This window comes from Rhinatrema bivittatum, chromosome 5 (genome assembly GCF_901001135.1).
Source record: "Rhinatrema bivittatum chromosome 5, aRhiBiv1.1, whole genome shotgun sequence".
In the NCBI taxonomy this organism is placed as follows: Eukaryota; Metazoa; Chordata; class Amphibia; order Gymnophiona; family Rhinatrematidae; genus Rhinatrema; species Rhinatrema bivittatum.
In genome coordinates, this window is record NC_042619.1 from 133,241,564 (window position 1) to 133,260,707 (window position 19,144).

General features: G+C 45.9%; 1 protein-coding gene across 1 annotated transcript in view; it reads left to right on the plus strand.

Annotated features, from left to right (window-relative positions):
* The window catches only part of VWA8 (von Willebrand factor A domain containing 8), a 745,717-nt gene that overhangs the window by 259,868 nt on the left and 466,705 nt on the right, over positions 1 to 19,144 (plus strand). The window contains 4 exon segments of the mRNA XM_029602953.1: positions 1,019 to 1,179; positions 2,393 to 2,506; positions 16,604 to 16,772; positions 17,517 to 17,594. Coding sequence (XP_029458813.1) covers positions 1,019 to 1,179; positions 2,393 to 2,506; positions 16,604 to 16,772; positions 17,517 to 17,594 — 522 coding nt within the window.

Genomic DNA, 19,144 nt, shown 5'->3' on the forward strand with positions numbered 1-19,144 from the left:
GTGTTGTGTCCTCTTGAGCTATTTAAAGTTCACCAACAGTTTTTGTAGGATGGCTCATTTGTTTGTCCTTATCAGTGGATTTAGTAAGGGGGACAAAGCCTCAAAGGCAACCATTTCTCAGTGGTTAAAAGAGGCTATAGATTCCGAGTCTCGGTTCTGTAGGGGCTATGGCCTCATTTCACTAGAGCGCAGGCTGCGTCCTGGGCTGCATGTAAATTATTATTGCCCCAGGACATTTGCAGGCAGCAATTTGAATTCTCTGAACACTTTTGCCAAGCATTATAGGCTGGATGTTCGGGCACCAGACTCAGCTGGATTTGATGAGAGTGTCTTACGAGTGTCTTTCAGTTTCCAGACCAGTTTAGGGGAGCTTGGGTACATCCCATGCGTCTGGATTGATTTAGGGGACAATAAGGAAAGGTAAATTGGTTCTTACCTGCAGATTTTTGTTCTTTCATTTCCACAGATCAGACCAGAACCTTGCACTGCATATGAAGACCACTCTGTTCTGTATGTAAATAGGTCAGAGATTGACCTGTTTAGTTCAAATTCCTCTGTGAACCAGTGTCCTTCAATTGGGGATTTATCTTCCACCTGCTCAGTTGGAATGGGGGTAGTTCTCTTAATGTTTTGCTTGGGTACAGTGCTTACAAGTGACTGCAGGCTTACGTACCGCCGGTACAGTAAAGCTTTTCTTCTCTGTCTCCATCTGCTGGTATGGGAGAGAAACCATCTGCTGGACTGATCTGAGGGACTCGAGGAATGAAAAATAGCAGGTAAGAACCAATTTTCATTTTTATGCACTTGGATACAGCGTAGTGAAAAGAGAATATAAGCACTAGAAAGAGCTCTTTCAGTAGCTGATGTCATCTAATGTTATACTGGATGGCCCATGGTCTGAAGAAGCATGAGAAAAGCAAAAGCAAACACTAGGACAACATCAAGCAGCAGTAATCTGTTTCACAATGTCTGAAATACAGTTCTTCCTTTCCTCATTGCTTTGGTTGTGTTTATGTAGGATATAACTGCCAGAGATCTGTTGCAGCAGAGGCACACACTTCCTAATGGAGATACTGCTTGGAGACCGTCTCTACTTGTCACTGCTGCCCTGGAAGGGAAACTTGTTATTCTTGATGGTATTCATCGTGTCAACCCTGGAACTCTAGCTGTTTTGCAAAGGTTAGTATTTGTTTGCGGGGGGTGGTGGTGGTGTGGAGAGAACCATTGTGAAATAAATTTGAGGCACTAGAATCGGAGACAGATTGTTTTCTGTAGATCTTGGCTGGAAGTCGATGACAGCTTGCATCTATGGCACCATTGCCAAATCAATCAAGGAAATATATTTTCTGTATGCACCTCAGTGCAGCGTTCCAGCAGCCATATTGGTCCTGGAGAAAACTGGAGTTTTTATTGTTTGTGAGACCTTTTTAAAGGACCACTAAACAAGATGTAGTACCTGCGTTTTGAAAGCATCACTGTCCTTTCTTCAGCTGCCTTCTTCAGAACCTACCAAGAATATAGGTGATTAATGTTGGGTGGTGTTAAATAGAAGAAGCACTGAAAGGTCTCTAAAGCTCATGTACTGCAACATCTTTTTTGTTAATCCTTTAAAAGGCATCATGAATTAACTCTTTGTGCACCTCTAAATGATTTGTTTCTTCTTGTCTTTCACATCAGCTTGAATATATACCAGTGTCTTACTGTGACAGACTGATTAGTAAGTGCACTTACATCAGAAAGAAAGTCCCATAAGAGGAAATCATTCAAAATTCTTTTGGCATTCAAATACACTGCAGCTTTGTAATAAGCAACTTTCTGCCTGCTGTCACTTGTGAGGCTAGTTTATAAGCTTTATTTTTCCCTGTAAGAGAGCATTAGAAAACTATTAAGAAATTCTTGTATGCATCCCCTTTTGCTTTTGCCTTCCTTCTGTATTGGCTTTTCCTTTTTTTTTTTCCTCCTTTCCAGTTCATTTGTCTATGGCTAGAAATCAAAAACATGACACCAGAAACTTGATGAAGCACCATTTAGTGTGTGACTGTGCTTTTATTTATTTATTTATTTATTTGGTAACACAGTCATGAAAAGCAGAATATTGTGGCTAGTTTCTTGATGCTCCTGATTTGACCATAGACAAACTAGTAATACAGGTGAGTTCTTTTCACTGGTCTCTCTGGATCTTTTCATTTACCTGGTCTGTGGTAATGAGCAGTACCTGTTTATTTGTGGTTTAGTAGTGCTGTTATCTTCGGGACTCTGCAGCATTGCCACTATGCTTCTCTTACAGGCGTTTGTTTGCATATTGACTTTCCATGACAATATTTGAGATAACTTAAAAAAAAAATACAACTACCTGCAATTTTAAAGAATCAATTTTTTGTCTTTTCAACAGACTAATCCATGATAGAGAGCTGACTCTTTACGATGGAACTAGGTTAATAAGAGAAGACAGATATCAACATTTAAAAGAGGAGCTACAATTGTCCGATGAAATATTACAAAAGAGGTAATTGGTCAAATATTAGATGGCATAGAATGTGCATCTGAGGGCTGTAAGGAATTCCATTTTCCTTTTTATTCTTTGAAATTTGAAAGACCATTGCAAGAAGTGTATTTTATCATCTTCTTATAAGACCAATTTTATAAGTACCAAAATCTCCCTTCATTGTCATTGTTACCTAGAAGGAATGATTTTTATTGAAAAAAAAAATGCTTTTCTACACAAAGTATAACAAAAAAAAAAAAATCCTGTGACAGAAAGAGGGAATACTTTTGAAACCATCCAAATCTATCTGAACCTAGTATGTCTATGTGAGTATACCACCAGCATAATCGGGTGCAGTCTTTACTATCTGTGCAAATGCTGATACAGATTAAATACTGGTCTTGTATCCCATCAATTCAAAGGCTTCTTGCTGCTCTCTTATTACTCTCTGCCTGTGGGATTTAGTAAATTAAACTTCAAAGACACAACATATAAAAAAACCCATGAGCACTACCTATAATTTTCCTCCATTCTCATCTTGCCCTCTATTTTGTTTTTTTGCTTATGTGCTCTTCTAAAGCTTCCTCAGGGCTCTTGAATATTCAGAATTCCTGAGTTGATCCCTACCATCTCCTGTAACATTTGTTACAATGCTTTGTACCCTTCTTCACAGTAACCCAAGGTTTCCCTATTCTAACCCCCACCTCATAGATTCAATACATCAGTCATCCGTGGCTTTCATATATATACATCCACCATGACTCTTTGTGACACCCTAAGCACACATACAAGTACTTTCTGCAACAAATCTCTACAGCTTCTCTAGACACAGGCTCATTCACTAAACAACTCTGCGACATTCTTAGATGCATATACATTACATAGCTCCCATCTCTCCCTACATAAACAGGGGGCAATATTCAGCCGCTGGCTATATTTCAAAGTTAGCGGTGGTACTGCTGAATATATCTGACTAGATGGATAATTTTATCTGGTGAGATTTAGCCGGATAAGTCCAGACTGTTGGTTTATGCCTCCTATCCAGCAGATGGAGACAGAGAAGTTTTTGACTGACACTGCCCTATACCCTGAGGTGCCAACTGCAGTCCGTTAGTATTTCTCTGTCTCTAGCAGATGGTGGAGGTGCTTAACCTGCAGTCTGACAGACAAAAAAAAAAAGTCAAAAACAAGGCTAATCAACCAAATTATTTTTTATTTTACAAAAAAGATGGGGTTAGGAGGATTCTACAGCTCCCAGAGGGTTGCTAGGTCCTGGTGGGACCATCCCCTCTGGTATTAGAGGTACCTGAGCAGAGGGTCGGGGACCTTCCCTTGCACCAGCTGGTCAGGGTTGATACTGGGGAGCCTGGTTCACTCACCCTGAGAGGGACCTGTAACCTGCAACCTGCAGCCTGTTCTCCCAATAAAGTTGGTGTAAAAAAAAAAAAAGAGACAAAAACAAAAGGAGATAGCGAGAGCATCGGTGAGAATCGTGAGAGGATCAGCTAAAGTGAGATAGTGAGAGCATCGGCTAAATCTCAACTTTGATGCAACTCCAACATTACTCTCTGCATCAATGGCAGGGGATGGCAGGAAACTTGAATCAAACAGTTACCAAGAAGGGCCCTGAAATTGGTGGTTGGTGAAACAGATACGTATGGGAAAATAAGCGTGGGAGCTTGCTGGGCAGACTGGATGGGCCGATTGGTCTTTTTCTGCCGTCATTTCTATGTTTCTATGAGAACTGCGGAGCTGCAGCAGGTAGGAGGGCCAATCGGGCGTTCTCATTTTCGAGTCCTTGCTCGGCCAGGGTTCTCTGGTGCAGTTCGAGCTTGTTCTCACTCCCCCCCACCCCCCGTTCCCGATGCCACGTGGTAGGCCTGTGCGGGTGTGCGCACCTGGCTCTCCCGCGATGGGGTTTGGTCCTTGTGCCTCCCTGGTGGGGAGGGCATGTTGACAAATGATTCGGGAGCTCAGGGCATATTGCGCCGAGGACCTGGGAGGCCTGCTGCAGCTTTCAGAAGACTTGTTCCCATTTAGCGCGGGAATGGACGCCATTTTGAGGACCTTCGCGTCTCCCATGCAGGCCATGGAGGGGGAGGGAGATTCTCCTCCTCCCCTATCCCCGCAGGCTGGAGCTTCCAGGGGGGAGGGGGCCGATTTGTGGGAAGGCTGGATGATGGCACGGACGAGGAGCCCGGGGAAGACTCAGACTCTTTTTCCTCCTTCTCCTGCAATTTTGTTCTCCTACACAAGGCCTTTAAGGCCAGAAAGTCTGCAAAATGGCATGGACAGAGGGGCTTTTCTCCCAGGACAAACAAGAGACCTAAAGCTTTAGGGCAGGAGGAGATCTTGGCTCCTAAGATGCCCAGGACCTCGGAGCTCCGGGGGGCCACCAGAAATAGAAACCTATGCCTCTCAGGGTCACAGACCGAGGCACTTACCTCCATGCCTTACTCAGCTCTGGAGGACCCTCTTGTTAAGGATTTTCAAGGAGGGGACCCGGATGGCGCAGTTCAGGACTCAGAGCAGGGGCTGGCTGAGTGCCCGATTGGTGAGGGAGATGACCCCAGGGTGGTCCGCCTCTTCCGCAGAGAGGAGCTGGCCCCTCTTATACCTGCAGTTCTGGAAGATTTGGGTATTGAGGCTCCTCATGAGAGCTCTTGATTGGGGGCTGTGGATCCTGTCATGCTGGGCCTTTGTGGCCCGATTAAGTCCTTCCTGTCTCATATGTCAGTGACCGACCTGTTCTTCCAGGAATGGGATACACCAGACACAGGGCTTAAGGATAGTAGAGCGAAGGATAAGTTGTATCCACTTCCAGAAGAGGCGCTGGAACTTCTAAAAATCTCTAAGATAGATGCTGCGGTGTCAGCAGTGACTAAGAGAGACTACCATTCCGGTGACAGGTGCAACGGCGCTGAAGGACCTCCAGGACCAGAAGCTTGAACTTTATCTTAAAAAGATATTTGAGGTTTCTGCCCTAGGGGCTAGGGCTGCTAATGTGCAGTAGCTTTATGTTAAGAGCGGGCCTCCGCTGGGTTCAGCAATTACAGGTGGACAAGTTCTTGTCGGATTCGTATGCTCTTCAGGTGGAATGTCTAGAAGCCGTCATAGCCTACAGCGCTGACGCCTTGTATGATCTGCTTCGGACCTCGGCTAGACCCATGGTGTTGGCCGTTTCTGCTGCAGACTCCTCTGGTTGAGGAATTGGTCTGCAGATGTTTCCTCCAAGGTGCAGCTGGGGTCATTGCCTTTTAAGGGCAAGTTGCTTTTTGGTAAGGAGTTGGAGGATGATCAAATCCTTGGGGGAAAATAAGGTCCACAAATTGCCCGAAGACAAGCCGAAACTAAGGGGTGCTCCCCTCCCTCACTCCCTTTGCTGGGGGAACCAGAGATTTCGAGCCTCCAGATCATCAGGTTCGTCTTCCAGGCAGACCTCAGGCAGGCAGCAATCATGGAACCAGCACTTTCGAGGTCGCCGGCTTGGCAGAAGCGGGGTATCCCAAGGAACGGGAGCAGCAAAATCTTCCCAATGAGGCGATGCCAGTCCACTCCTCTGTTCCGATAATAGGAGGCCGGTTAGCTCTTTTTTTTGAGGAGTGGGCCAAAATTACATCTGACCAGTGGGACTTAGATATTGTAAGTCACAGCTATGCTTTAGAATTTACTCGGCCTCTCAGAGATCGTTTCCTTGTTTCCCCGTGCTCTTATGAACGGAAGAAGCTGGTGATTCAAGCCACCAGATGCCGTCGCTACGATCTGGGGGCCATTGTGCCAGTGCCTCCGGCAGAGTGAAGGACGGGCAGGTATTCAATCTACTTCATAGTGCCAAAAAAGGATGACACGTTCCAGCCTATTCTCGACTTGAAGAAGGTAAACAAGGCATTCCAGGTCCTGTGTTTCCGCATGGAGACCTTACGATCAGTAATTGCAGCAGTTCACAAGGGAGTGTACCTGGCAACATTGGACTTAATGGAGGCTTACTTGCACATAGGAATTTGGCCCGACCACCAAAGGTTCCTGAGATTCATGATCCTAGGGGAACACTATCAGTTTTGTGCCCTGCCCTTCGGCCTCGCAACGTCGCCCAGGACTTTCATTAAGGTGATGATGGTGGTGGTGGTAGCAGCTCTCCGGAGAGAGAGAGTGCTGGTGCACACTTATCTGGATGACTGGCTAATTTGAGCAAAGTCTGAGAGACTCTGCTGGTAGGAGGTCGATCATGTCCTGCTTCTCCTGCGATCTTTGGGGTGGATAGTCAATTGAGCCAAGAGTCATCTGGTCCCATCCCAGACCCTGGAGTTCTTAGGAGCTCTGTTCGACACACAGTTGGGCAACGTGTCCCTCACCGAGAAGCAGATTCAGAAGTTGCAATCTCAAGTTTGCTTGTTGCTGACGATGCGCATACCCAGGGTCTGGGATTACCTGCAAGTCCTTGGATCAAAGATTTCCACCCTGGAACTAGTTCCATGGGCCTTTGCGCATATGAGACCTCTTCAATCGGCTTTGCTTTCCCAATGGGATCCGCTCTCCGAGCAGTTTCAGCCACCACTCCTTCTTACAGAGTCTGCATGGTCCAGTCTTTCCTGGTGGCGGCTCCTGGACAAGCTTCGCTGGGGAATGGACCTAGAAGTTCCCTCTTGGACAGTGGTAACCACGGATGCAAGCCTTTCCGGTTGGGATGTGGTCTGTCAGGACAAATCGGTTCAGGGCCATTGGTCCGTGGCAGAGTCCTCATGGACCATCAACCAGTTGGAGACCAGAGCCATGCACCTTGCTCTTCAGGCTCTTCTCCCCCTGGTGTAAGGGAGATCAGTATGGATTCTGTGTGACAATTTGATGGCAGTGGCTTACATAAATCGCCAAGGGGGCACCAAGAGCCGACTAGTCGCCCTGGAAGCCCAGGAGCTAATCCACTGGGCAGATCTGCATCAAGAAAGGATTGTAGCTTCACACATCACAAGCAAGGACAACATTCAGGCAGACTTCCTGAGCTGTCACCAGCTGAATCCCAGGGAATGGGAGCTATCGGAGGCGTTTCCTACTCATCTGCCGGTGGGCCACACCATGCATGGATCTCATGGCGACATTCCACAACGCCAAGGCTCCGAGCTTCTTCAGCTGACATCGGGAGCCAGGAGCAGAAGGGGTGGATGCCCTTGTTCTCCCTTGGCCATCGGACGTGCTCCTGTATGTGTTTCCTTCATGGCCCTTGATCGGCAAGGTATTGCGCCGCATAGAGGCTCACCCAGGCAACATAATTCTAGTGGCTCTGCAGTGGCTGAGGTGGCCCTGGTTCGCGGATCTTGTCAAGCTGGTGGTAGAAGGGCCCTTGCGGTTTTACCAGATGCCGCAGCTACTGTATCAGGGCCCCGTTTGTTTAGAAAGGGTGGATCACTTTTGTCTAGCGGCCTGGCTTTTGAGAGGGAACGTTTGAAGAATAAGGGATATTCGGAAGCAGTCGTTACCACTCTCTTGCAGTCTAGGAAGACCTCCACTTCCTTGGCGTATGTCAGGGTGTGGGGGATCTTTGAATCTTGGTGCACAGAGCGCGATGTAGTGAATATCCGGGCCATGGTGGCAGATGTTTTGGCCTTTTTACAGGATGGTCTTGGGAAAGGTTTGTCCTTTAATTCTCTGAGGGTTCAGGTGGTGGCCCTCGGCTGTCTGCAAGGCCAGGTGCGGGGGGTTGCCCTGTTAGCAAATCCGGACGTGGTGCATTTTCTTCGGGGGGGTAAAGCATTTGCGAACTCCGTTCCGGAATCCCTGTCCCTCGTGGAGCCTTAAAGTGGTCCTGAAGACGATGTGTGTGCTCCCATTTGAACCGCTGAAGCGGACAACATTAAAGGACCTTACTTTGAAAGTGATTTTCCTGGTGGCTATCTCTTCTGCTAGGAGGTATCGGAGCTCCAAGCCTTGTCGTGTAGGGAACCTTTCTTGCAGATCTCGGATTCAGGAGTGTCCATGAGAGCAGTTCCTTCCTTTCATCCTAAGGTGGAACTGAATCAGTTGGTGGAGCTCCCTTCCTTTCCGGATTTGAATTCTTCCTCTCCTCTTGCTAAGGATTTGCGGAAATTGGACGTCAGGCAGGCTCTATTGTGTTACTTAGAGGTGACTAACAGTTTCCGCCTCTTGGATCATCTTTTCGTCTTGTGAAGCAGCCCCAGGAGGGGGCACAAGTCCACTAGGACCACCATTGCACGCTTGTTGAAGGAAGCTATTAGCTCTGCCTACATTGTTCAGGGCCGTCTGGACCTAGTCAATCTTCGTGCGCATTCTACCCGGTCACAGTCAGCCTCTTGGGCTGAGTGTCAATTAGTTTTGCTGCAGGAGATTTATAGAGTGACGACGTGGAAGTCTTTGCAAACATTCGCCAGACATTACCGTTTGGATGTCCAGGCCCCAGATTCTGAGTGTTTTGGGGAAGTGTGCTTCGACTCTCGGGGTCCCACCCCAAGTAGGGAGGCTTGGACAGTCTGGACTGATCCGGGAACATACAGGGAAAGGAAAATTGGTTCTAACCTGCTAATTTTCGTTCCTGTAGTACCACAGATCAGTCCAGAGGCCCGCCCAATTCAGACTAGATTGTTTGGAGAGTCCGCTCGATCAGCCCTTCTTTACCAGGAGGATATACTCAGGTCAAGTCCCGTGCAGGGGAGTGTATGGGCATGATTTTTATGTGTTCTTTGAAGGTTCCATATCCCTCTGCTCAATTAGGGAGGGGAAACAGTTTCTCATAATTGTTATTGTTGTTCATTGTCTTTTTAATGAGTTCCTCTTATCTTGCTTGGGTATAGTTCAATACTGATGGACTGCAGATGGCACCTCAGGGTATAGGGTAGTGTTAGTCAAAAACTTCTCTGTCTCCATCTGCTGGATGGGAGGCATAACCCCAACAGGCTAGACTGATCTGTGGTACTACAGGAACGAAAATTAGCAGGTAAGAACCAATTTTCCTTTAACTCTGCCCCTGGAATGCCTCTATGTTATCCAGCTAAATGATGTTATCTGTTTAAAATTTAGCTGGAGAAGTGGCGGAAGTAATCAAAAGTTGGCATTTAGCCAGATAATTCACAAGTTATTTGGCTGAATGCCGTTGAATATGGACCACATACAGAGCAACCCACCAGCAGTTTCCCCACAATACACATTTGCCTGTCAAAGACCTTCCTAAATTACTGAGACAAGTATACATAGTCAAAGATCTCTGAGGTACCAAGAGACATCAGTGTACTTAAACATTCTCTCCCCCTCTGTTGTACCTGAGCCTTTCCCCCAACCAAGTTTCTCTGTGGCCTAGTACCCAAGATCAACCCTTTCCTTAATTTTTATTTATATTGTAAAGGTAAATTCATATATGGATATCTATATTTTCCATTAATTCATTTTTCTTAAGATCATTTGCTGTTTTCCAACCTCTCTGTTTTTCTCACCATTATTGACAATAATATGCCCATAACCATTTCAAATGAGGTTTTTAAACTTAAACGTTTGTAATAGTTTGCTAGGGTTCTATTTTATCTGATTATTACCTATTGCGACCTCAGTTTTGGATAGGTAGTCTTAGAATTATTTGATGTTCAAAAACCCCGTTATCTTTATACGGCATGTGGCACGCAGCTACATTTATAAGTATACAAGCCGTTAAGCCCGTTAAAACGGGCTACATCCCTCTGTCTCTCACCTCCCCCTCATTCTCTCTCCCCTCACTCTTCACCACCCCCTACCTCCCTCCCACCCTCCCTCTCCTCTCACTCAGTCCCTCCTCCCACTCAGTCTCACTCACTCCCCTCCCCCCTCTCTCCCTCCCTCTCACTCACTCAGTCCCACTCACTCTCACTCAGTCCCACTCACTCTGTCCTCTCCCTTAGTCCCACTCCCTCCCTCCCTCTCTCTCCCTCAGTCCCACTCCCTCCCTCAGTCCCACTCACTCCCTCTCACTCAGTCCCCCCTCCCTCTCACTCAGTCCCTCCCCCCAATCCCTCCCACTCAGTCCCTCCCTCTCACTCAGTCACTCCCTCCCCCCTCTCTCCCTCCCCACTCAGTCCCTCCCTCTCACTCAGTCACTCCCTCCCCCCTCTCTCCCTCCCTCTCACTCATCAGTCCCACTCCCTCTCCCTCAGTCCCACTCCCTCCCTCTCTCTCCCAGTCCCACTCCCTCCCTCAGTCCCACTCCCTCTCACTCAGTCCCCCTCTCCCTCTCACTCAGTCCCACTCCCTCCCCCTCAGTCCCTCCCCCTCACTCAATCCCTCCCTCCCACTCAGTCCCTCCCTCTCACTCAGTCACTCCCTCCCTCCCCACTCTCTCTCTCCATCCCTCCCTCTCTCTCTCTTCTCCCTCCCTCGCTACTGGCCGCTACCGCCGCTCGCTACCGCCGTCGCTACCGCCGCCGCCCGCTACCGCCCGCTGCCGGTACCGCCGCCGCTCGCTACCGCTGTCGCCGCCCGCTGCTGCCACTGGACGCCGCCCGCTACCACCGTCGCCGCTACCGCCGTCGCCGCCGCTCGCTACCACCACTGCCGCCGCCGCTCGCTACCGCCCGCTGCCGGTACCGCCGCCACTCGCTACTGCCGTCACCGCCCGCTGCTGCCACTGGACGCCGCCATTTTTTTTCTTTCTGACGCTGGCTCAGACCGACGTGCTCGCCCGCACATGCGCGGTAGAGCTGGTCTCTACTGCGCATTTGCGGCACGTCGGTCAAGCTTCGTTTATCTAGTAAGATATTTAATTTAAAACATAGGGGGGGGGGTACATATTCAAAAGCCATTTACACAGATAAAGGGAAAGTTATCCGTCTAAATAGCTTAGCCACATTTTTTAAATGCTTACCTGGCTAAATTCCTCTCGGAAAATGAATTATACAGCTAGAATTTAGCTGGGTTAGTTGGGGGCGTTCCTGGGGCGGGAGGTAGGTGTTCCAGGAAGGAGCCTAGTTAGCTGGCTAAGTTTAGGTGTGCCATAGGGCATTCTAAAGTTAGCCGGATACCACATATCCAGCCTCCATTGTATGCAAATCTGTCTCATGCATATTCATTGTGGATATCCTGAAAATCTGGCCTGTTTGTGGCACTCAAGGACTGGAGTTCACATCACTGGGTTAGGATGTCTTATTATGGAGTAAGTTAGAGGGAGTACTAACTGCAGTGTGTGGGGTTAGGACAGTGATGACAAACTCTAGTCCTCGAGTGCCACAAAGAGGCCAGGTTTTCAGGATATCTACAATGAATATGCATGAGATAGATTTGCATGCATTGCCTCCATTGTATGCAAATCTATCTCATTCATATTCATTGTGGATATCTTGCAAACCTGGCCTGTTTGTGGCCCTCGAGGACTGGAGTTCACCATCACTGGGTTAGGATGTCTTATTATGGAGTAAGTTAGACGGATTGCTGACTGCAGTGTGTGGGGTTAGGATGGCTTATTATGGAGTAAATTAGAGAGAGTGCTGACTGTAGTGTAGGGGGATTTGGAAATCTCTTAGTGGGGCAAATTACAAGAAGTCTCAATGTCAATGAAGAATAAAATGGTTATTTGTAGGATTAGAAATTGTTTTAGATTAAATCACAGATTTTTCGGTGAAAGTGGAAAGAAGTATTCAGGGATTCACCAGGCCTTTGCTTATAGGATCATTAGCATAAATACAATTACTAAGCATAAGAGATACTGGGGGACTGATCTGAAATTTTTGACTTGTGTGTTTACCTCCCACAGAAGGCATTTATACACACTAGAAAACGCAGATCTGCCAGATCTCTTCTGTGCTAAGGATGCTAGTGATTAGAAAGGTTTGAATGAGTTCACTAAGGCTGAGACAGAGCATTTTGTTCCATTAAAGTGTGTATATTGTAGTAATCAGAATTTTATGACTTCATAGGAAGTTTCATCCTAAAGATAATTCCAGCATATTCTACAGTCAGAGGTCTTTGGAAACATGTGTGCAGCCCTATCTGGGATCAGTGATAGAAATGAGTGATTTGAATCCTCCCTGGCTTTTCAATAAATTAATCTGGCACAGGCTTTGATAAATGGCATAAATAGTCTCTTTTATGTACTCTTTCAGTGAAGATGAAAATGGGAGGTCCATATTCAGACACAGTCTGGATAGCAAGGTTAGCCAGATGAACCTTCAGCCAATTTTGGAGGTATATTCAATAGTGCATCCTAAACTTAGCCGGCTTACTTTGGCTTGACCAGACTTAGCTGTCTAAGTCATTTGGCTAACTGAATATCGGAGCTAGTCTGCTAACTCAACTCCTCCCAGTTACGCCACCAGAACGGCCCTAAGTTATCCAGCTAAATTCTAGCTGGCTAAATGCTTTTGAATATGGACCTCTATATAAAAGAAAGGGTTTATGTGAGTGGGGAGGAATTGTTTATTATGGTGGCTGTTTCCAGAAAGGATGGATAAAGGAGGCTTGTAGCTTCGGAAGTGGTACTGTACCCCACTCACCTCTATCCTAGGGGTTTAAATCAGGCCTTTAGTAAATAGGCCCCAGCAGCAAATCTGATTGTCTTTTTTTTTCCCATTCTTAAAACTTTTATGTTTTGCCTTTTCTGCACGTCATGCCTCTGCTCTCTTTCAGATCTTGTTTTCTCGTGCTGCCTCTCTCCTTTGATATATTCACTTATTGCCTTTTTTTCCCATTCTTAAAACTTTTATATTTTGCCTTCTCTGCACATCATGCTCTCTCTCAGATCTTTTGCTACTTGTTTCTGCTCTTCAAGATCCCAAGATCTTCTCATGCCTCCACTGGCTCCATCTGCCTTCTTGCAGATCATTTACCTTGCTGGCCTCTCTATTCTCAAATCCTCTGCTTTTGGACAGCCTCTACCTTCCCTAAATGTAAGCATTTGTTTCACCAGCATCATACCTGAATGTAATCCACTTTGAAGTGCTGAAAAGTGGAATATAAATAAATAAAATAAAATTGCCTTCTGGAGGCATATGTGTTATTCTCTTTCTGTTATTACGTCTGTTTCTCAGATATGTCTTTGATATTGTACTTTTAACTGTAGCCTATTTATTGACAGTGCTTTTGTTTCTTGTTTGTACTTGGTTCATGTAATTTACTTATAAATGCTATATAAATAAATACATCCCTAATTGAAAGTACTTCAACCCTTTTCTGGGGGTCTACATTTTGGGGGTAAGAAGGTAATTAATTTTCGTATAGAATCGTTCTTTAGACTCTGCTGAACCTGGCAGCTAGGGTACTATTTGTGTTGGTGATTTTAGTGATACTGACACATTTGCTGATAAATATGCATTAGGGAGACTAGTATATACTGAGTTGGTAAGAAATTATTAATGATTGTCAATTCCTTAACATAAAAATGATTGGCGTTTATGGTGAGCTCCCTTGTCTCAAAAAGTAATTCTAGAAGTTGTGTTCGCTATCTTGTAGACCAGGATTGAGCAAACGTTTTGAGCCGCAGCCTCCCTTCCATTCATGCAATTAGTTTTGGCCCCAAGACGGGTTATTAAATATGTGTATACATATGTACAATCACACACACACACACACTCTATATAATTCACCAGGGAGCCATACTGCCAACCAGTACCTCAAAGCCCCCATTTTGTTTCTCTTCAAGTTGTTGAAAGGAGTAAACACACACACATGCATGCAATCACACAGCAGACAGTCACGGAGAGAAACAGATACCGAATACCCTTTAGTTGTCTGGTTGATGCAGGACCTGCTTCATTTGAAGCCTCCCATCAGGCTTCCCACTGTGTTTTGGGACCTCAATGTTATTCTGACCCAGCAGATTAAAGCTCCCTTTTTGCTGAAGTACCTGACCTGGTATGTCATGTTTCTGGTGGTGGTCACTTCAGCGTGCAGGGTCAGTGTGCTTCAGGCTCTAGTAAATTATCCACCTTATACCAAATTTTATCAAGATAGGGTGGTCTTATGCACCCATTCTAAGTTTCTGCCTAAGGTGGCATCAGAATTCCATGATAATCAGTTAGTCATTCTTCCTGCCAACATTTTTTCCCAAGCCACATGTCCAGCAAGGTGAACAAGCACTGAACAGTTTGGACTGCAAGAGAACCTTGGCCTTCTGTCTGGAGTGGACTGAATCCCAACTTTCTGTTTTTTCTTTGATACAAGCAAGCTAGGGGTTGACATTGCCAAACAGACTATATCTAACTGGCTAGAAGATTGCATCTCCTTCTGTTATGCCTAGGTGGGGCTGAATCTGGTCGGCTATGTCAAGGCTTACTCTGTCCGAGCCATGGCAGGGTCGGTGGCTCATCTGCAATCAGTCCTCATAGAGGAGCTCTGCAAGGCTGTGATGTGGATTTCTCTCCACTCATTCACATACACTGGTATTTGGACAGCAATCTGTCCTCCGAAACTTGTTTGAGGTATACAACCTAACTCCTTTCCCTCCTAGGGCCCATTGTTTATATTTCAGGCTGCCCCTCATAGATTGAATATAAAAATGGAAAAAAGGCTTGTTGCCAACAAAAATATTGTTGTGCCCTTTGGCACTTACTCTTGTTGTTTCTGCTTTTTTGGCCGATACAGTACAATTGCATGTTGATGGGCCTATTAGACATTCCCGCGCACGCATGTTATAAAATCGGGAGTAGATCTGTTCGTGCCGGGTTGCATGAACAAATCTACTCCTGCGCGCACCTTTTAAAATCTACCCCTATGTTTTTGCCTTTATGGAGTAATAACCTTATCACACACATCTGAAACTCACTGGTAGAGTCATTTGGTATTGACTAGTGATTGTCAAATCCAATCTTCCAGAACACCCAAAAAATCAAATTTTTCATGGGTAACAAAATTAATCAAATAAACCAGGTTCTAGGACCAACTATATGCAAATATGTTTTGAATATTTATTATGGGTATCCTGAGAACCAGACCTCAAGCGCTAAATTGAAGACTGCTGATATAACCAGAACCTGAGCTGATTTTCTAGGTGGTTCTTCATTGACCACTGGCCCGCTGAAAGCATTAGCAATCCCATTGAAATGATTGCACCTGCCTTTTGTTCCTGCTGTTGTCTGCCTTCACCCATAATGGCTGGATACTTTGAAGTGGCTTTCACTGTTATAGCTGCAGTGCCATCTGGTAATTTTGTGGTGGACACCCATGGGCACTTGCAGGTAGTTTCAGTGTTAGCTGCCACAGGCCCGTAGGTTCAGCTGTATACTCCTCTACACATATAGGGGTAGATTTTCTAAATTTGGGCGAGCGCGTACTTTTGTTCGCACACCAGGCGCGAACAAGAGTACGTGGGATTTCAATAGATACGCGCGTATCCATTAAAATCCTGGATCGGCACGCGCAAGGCTGCCGATTTTGGACAGCCTGCGCGTGCCGAGCCGTGCAGCCTGCCTCCGTTCCCTCCGAGGCCGCTCCGAAATCGGAGCGGCCTCGGAGGGAACTTTCTTTCGCCCTCCCCTCACCTTCCCCTCCCTTCCCCTCCCTAACCCACCCCCCCGGCCCTATCTAAAACCCCCCCCCCCCACCTTTATCCATGGATTTACGCCTGCCGGAGGCAGATGTAAATCCGCGCGCTCCAGCGGGCTGCTGGCGCGCCAAGACCCGACCTGGGGGCTGTTCCGGAGGTCGCAGCCACGCCCCCGGGCTGAAACCACGCCCGCGGCCACGCCCCCGAAACGTCGCGTCACGCGCGACACGCCCCCAAAACGCTGCGTCACTCCGGGCACGCCCCCGAAACGCCCCTTCATGCAAGCCCCGGGACTTACACGCGTCCCGGGGCTTGCGCGCGCCGCCGAGCCTATGCAAAATAGGCTCGGCGCGTGCAGGGGGGTTTGGGGTAGGTTTTTGGGGGGTACGCGCGTATCCTACGTGTGTACCCCTTTGAAATTCTACCCCATAGTATATCAGTGTACTGCTCCATGGTTTTTTCTCTCATCTTTAGGAGCCTCTATTATAAATTCTTCTTGGGTTTTTTTTGTACATGTAACTTGCCTCTGAATACTGATTGTAAATGTACATTGGTTAAAAATACAATGCAACTGTACAAGCAAATAAAAAAAACCCCAGGAGCTATTCCTTTCTATGTAACTGTGATATGTGTCTGCACTAGTTTTAAAATTCTTTTTTATTCTTTCCTAACAGGTCTATTTTCCCAATTCATCCTTCCTTCAGAATAATTTCTTTAGCAGAGCCTCCTGTCATTGGAGGTAGCACTCCGCAATGGCTGGGCCCAGAGTTCCTCACTATGTTCCTTTTCCATAATGTTAAACCTCTCACCTTGAAAGAAGAAATTCAAGTCGTTAAAGGAAAGGTGAGAAATTCTGTTTTTCTTTCTTTTTAATCTAAGTGCCTAATCCAAAGTTTTCACAGATGTGGAATAACCACATTCATTTCCTGCTCCTGAGATCATTCAGGGACGAGAATGCTCATAGGCTCTTGTGAGAGAAGAGAGAAGGCCTCAGGCATTGTGCAGTAGTGGCACCAGACTTGCTAGCAACAGGGCATACCAGCTGAACTTCAGGAGGAACTGACAGCTTTCCCCCTCAGTAAGAGGTGGCCCCTGCTGTGTGTCAGTGAGGTATTGGGGAATCACTTAAAACAATGAGTCTCAAAGTATTCCTTGAAGAACAACTAGCCAGTCTGGTTTGCAGGTTATCCACAATGAGCATGCATGATATATATTTGCATACATTTGTATTAGTGCAGATTACTCGTGCTTATTCATTGTTGATATCCTGAAAACCAAACTGACTGGATGGGCCTGAAGGTCTTCTTGAACCCTGGACTTAAAAGATGTGGAAGATGGACACAAGTAGTCATAAACGAGGGGCCATACTGCTTCCTCTTTTGGGCTTATCTTGTTTTCTTGGTTTTGTGAGAAGTTAGAAGTGGTTAGACTGAGCTAAAAGCCTAAGAAAGAAAAGGAAGCATCACAATTTGCTAGACATAAAAAAACAATAACGATAATGTATTATACATTTCTTGGTGTCTCAGGTATTTGGTGAAGTATTTGAAAATTCTTAGGTGAATATAATACCTTTCCATTTTTAAACAGATCCCAAATGTGTCGAAGGATGCAGCAGAACAGTTGATGGCCTTTACATACAAACTTCGGCAAACAAAGGACCCCACAGTGAGTTCACTACTTACAAATGAGCCGTATTTGCTATCACAGTATTCATATTTTTGAAAAAAAAGCATATATTTATGATATTGTAATATTGAAAGTAATTATCCACAAAAGTAATCACTTTGAATGTACTGAGTCTTATTTATTTACCGACCAGCTCTCACAGGCTCCTCGGGCATTCGCTGCTGATTTTGTTCTCCTGCTGCATGAGGCATATTTACTCAGCAGGCAGGTTTGGGTAGCCAGTCTCACCTTCTAGGGGGTCAGAGAGGCACTCCGGGGCCTGAGCAATCCTGACATTGGAACCCTCCTCTGGGACTGCATTTGCGGTGTCTTGGGTTTTCTGAGGCAGACTTGGATGACTCGCTTGGGTCTCACGGGATCCCGGGATGCAGGAGGCCTTGTCACAGGATCAGGGTATTGATCCAGACAACGTCAGTATATCTCAAGGAGATGATCTAGATAATCTTCCAGTCTCGGAGGGTGATGACCCTAAAGTGCTCTGCTTGTTCTGGAAGGAGGAGTTAGGTTCTTTGATTCCTCAGATTTTGGAGGAACTAGGGCTGAAAGTCCCACAGGAAGACTCAGATATGGAAGGTGCGGATCTGGTTCTGGATGGGCTTCGGGCTCCCCAGCAAGCTTTTCCCTATCATAAGCTGGTGAAAAAGATGGTGGATCAAAATGGGGAGCGCCCAACTCTGGCCTGAGAGTGGGAAGGGTGATGGCTAAGTTCTATCCCTTGCTGGAACAGATGTTGGAGCTCTTTTCCCTTCCAAAGGTGGAAGTTGCGGTTTCAGCGGTCACAAAGAAGATGACTATCCCTGTTGCAGGTTCCAAGGCATTGAAGGTGCTTCAATACATTACATCAGATAAACAATATACAATGTTCAAAATATCACAAAATACAATATTATAAACCCTTATTGCAATACCCACCAAGGTGTGAGCCACTCTACACTCATACACCCACAATTAAAAATATATGATTCATCCAAACATCCATACCGGACATTCCAAATACCCATTCATATCCACTAAAAATATTTTAAAAAACTCAAAAACCAATCACACTTTCATAAATTTAAGTATTCCCTATAACAACGAGTATTTTTTTACAACAAAACACAAATGATATGTTCTTTCTTGCCCCAAATGGCAATATCCAACTTAACAAATTCCCAATATCAACGACGAAATCCACTAGGGTATCTCCAATTTCATATGTCTCCATAGTAAACTTTGTTACAACTGTGTTCACAGTAATGCCCAGATCCAACTATTTCAACGATGAAATCCACTAAGGTATCTCCAGTTTCAGATGTTCTCAGTAATACCCAGATCCAACAAGGGACCCTCGTTTCGCCCTACCGGGATTCTTCAGTGATATCCCGTAACTAAAAAATAATAAAATGAAAAAACCTGCAATATAACACTGAATTCAAGCAACTGTCTGACATGAACATATTATGCCTCGCTGGAATAAGTTACCTTTATATTGCCATTGAACACAAAATCCAACAATATATACAAACATCGCCCAAAATATTGGATGT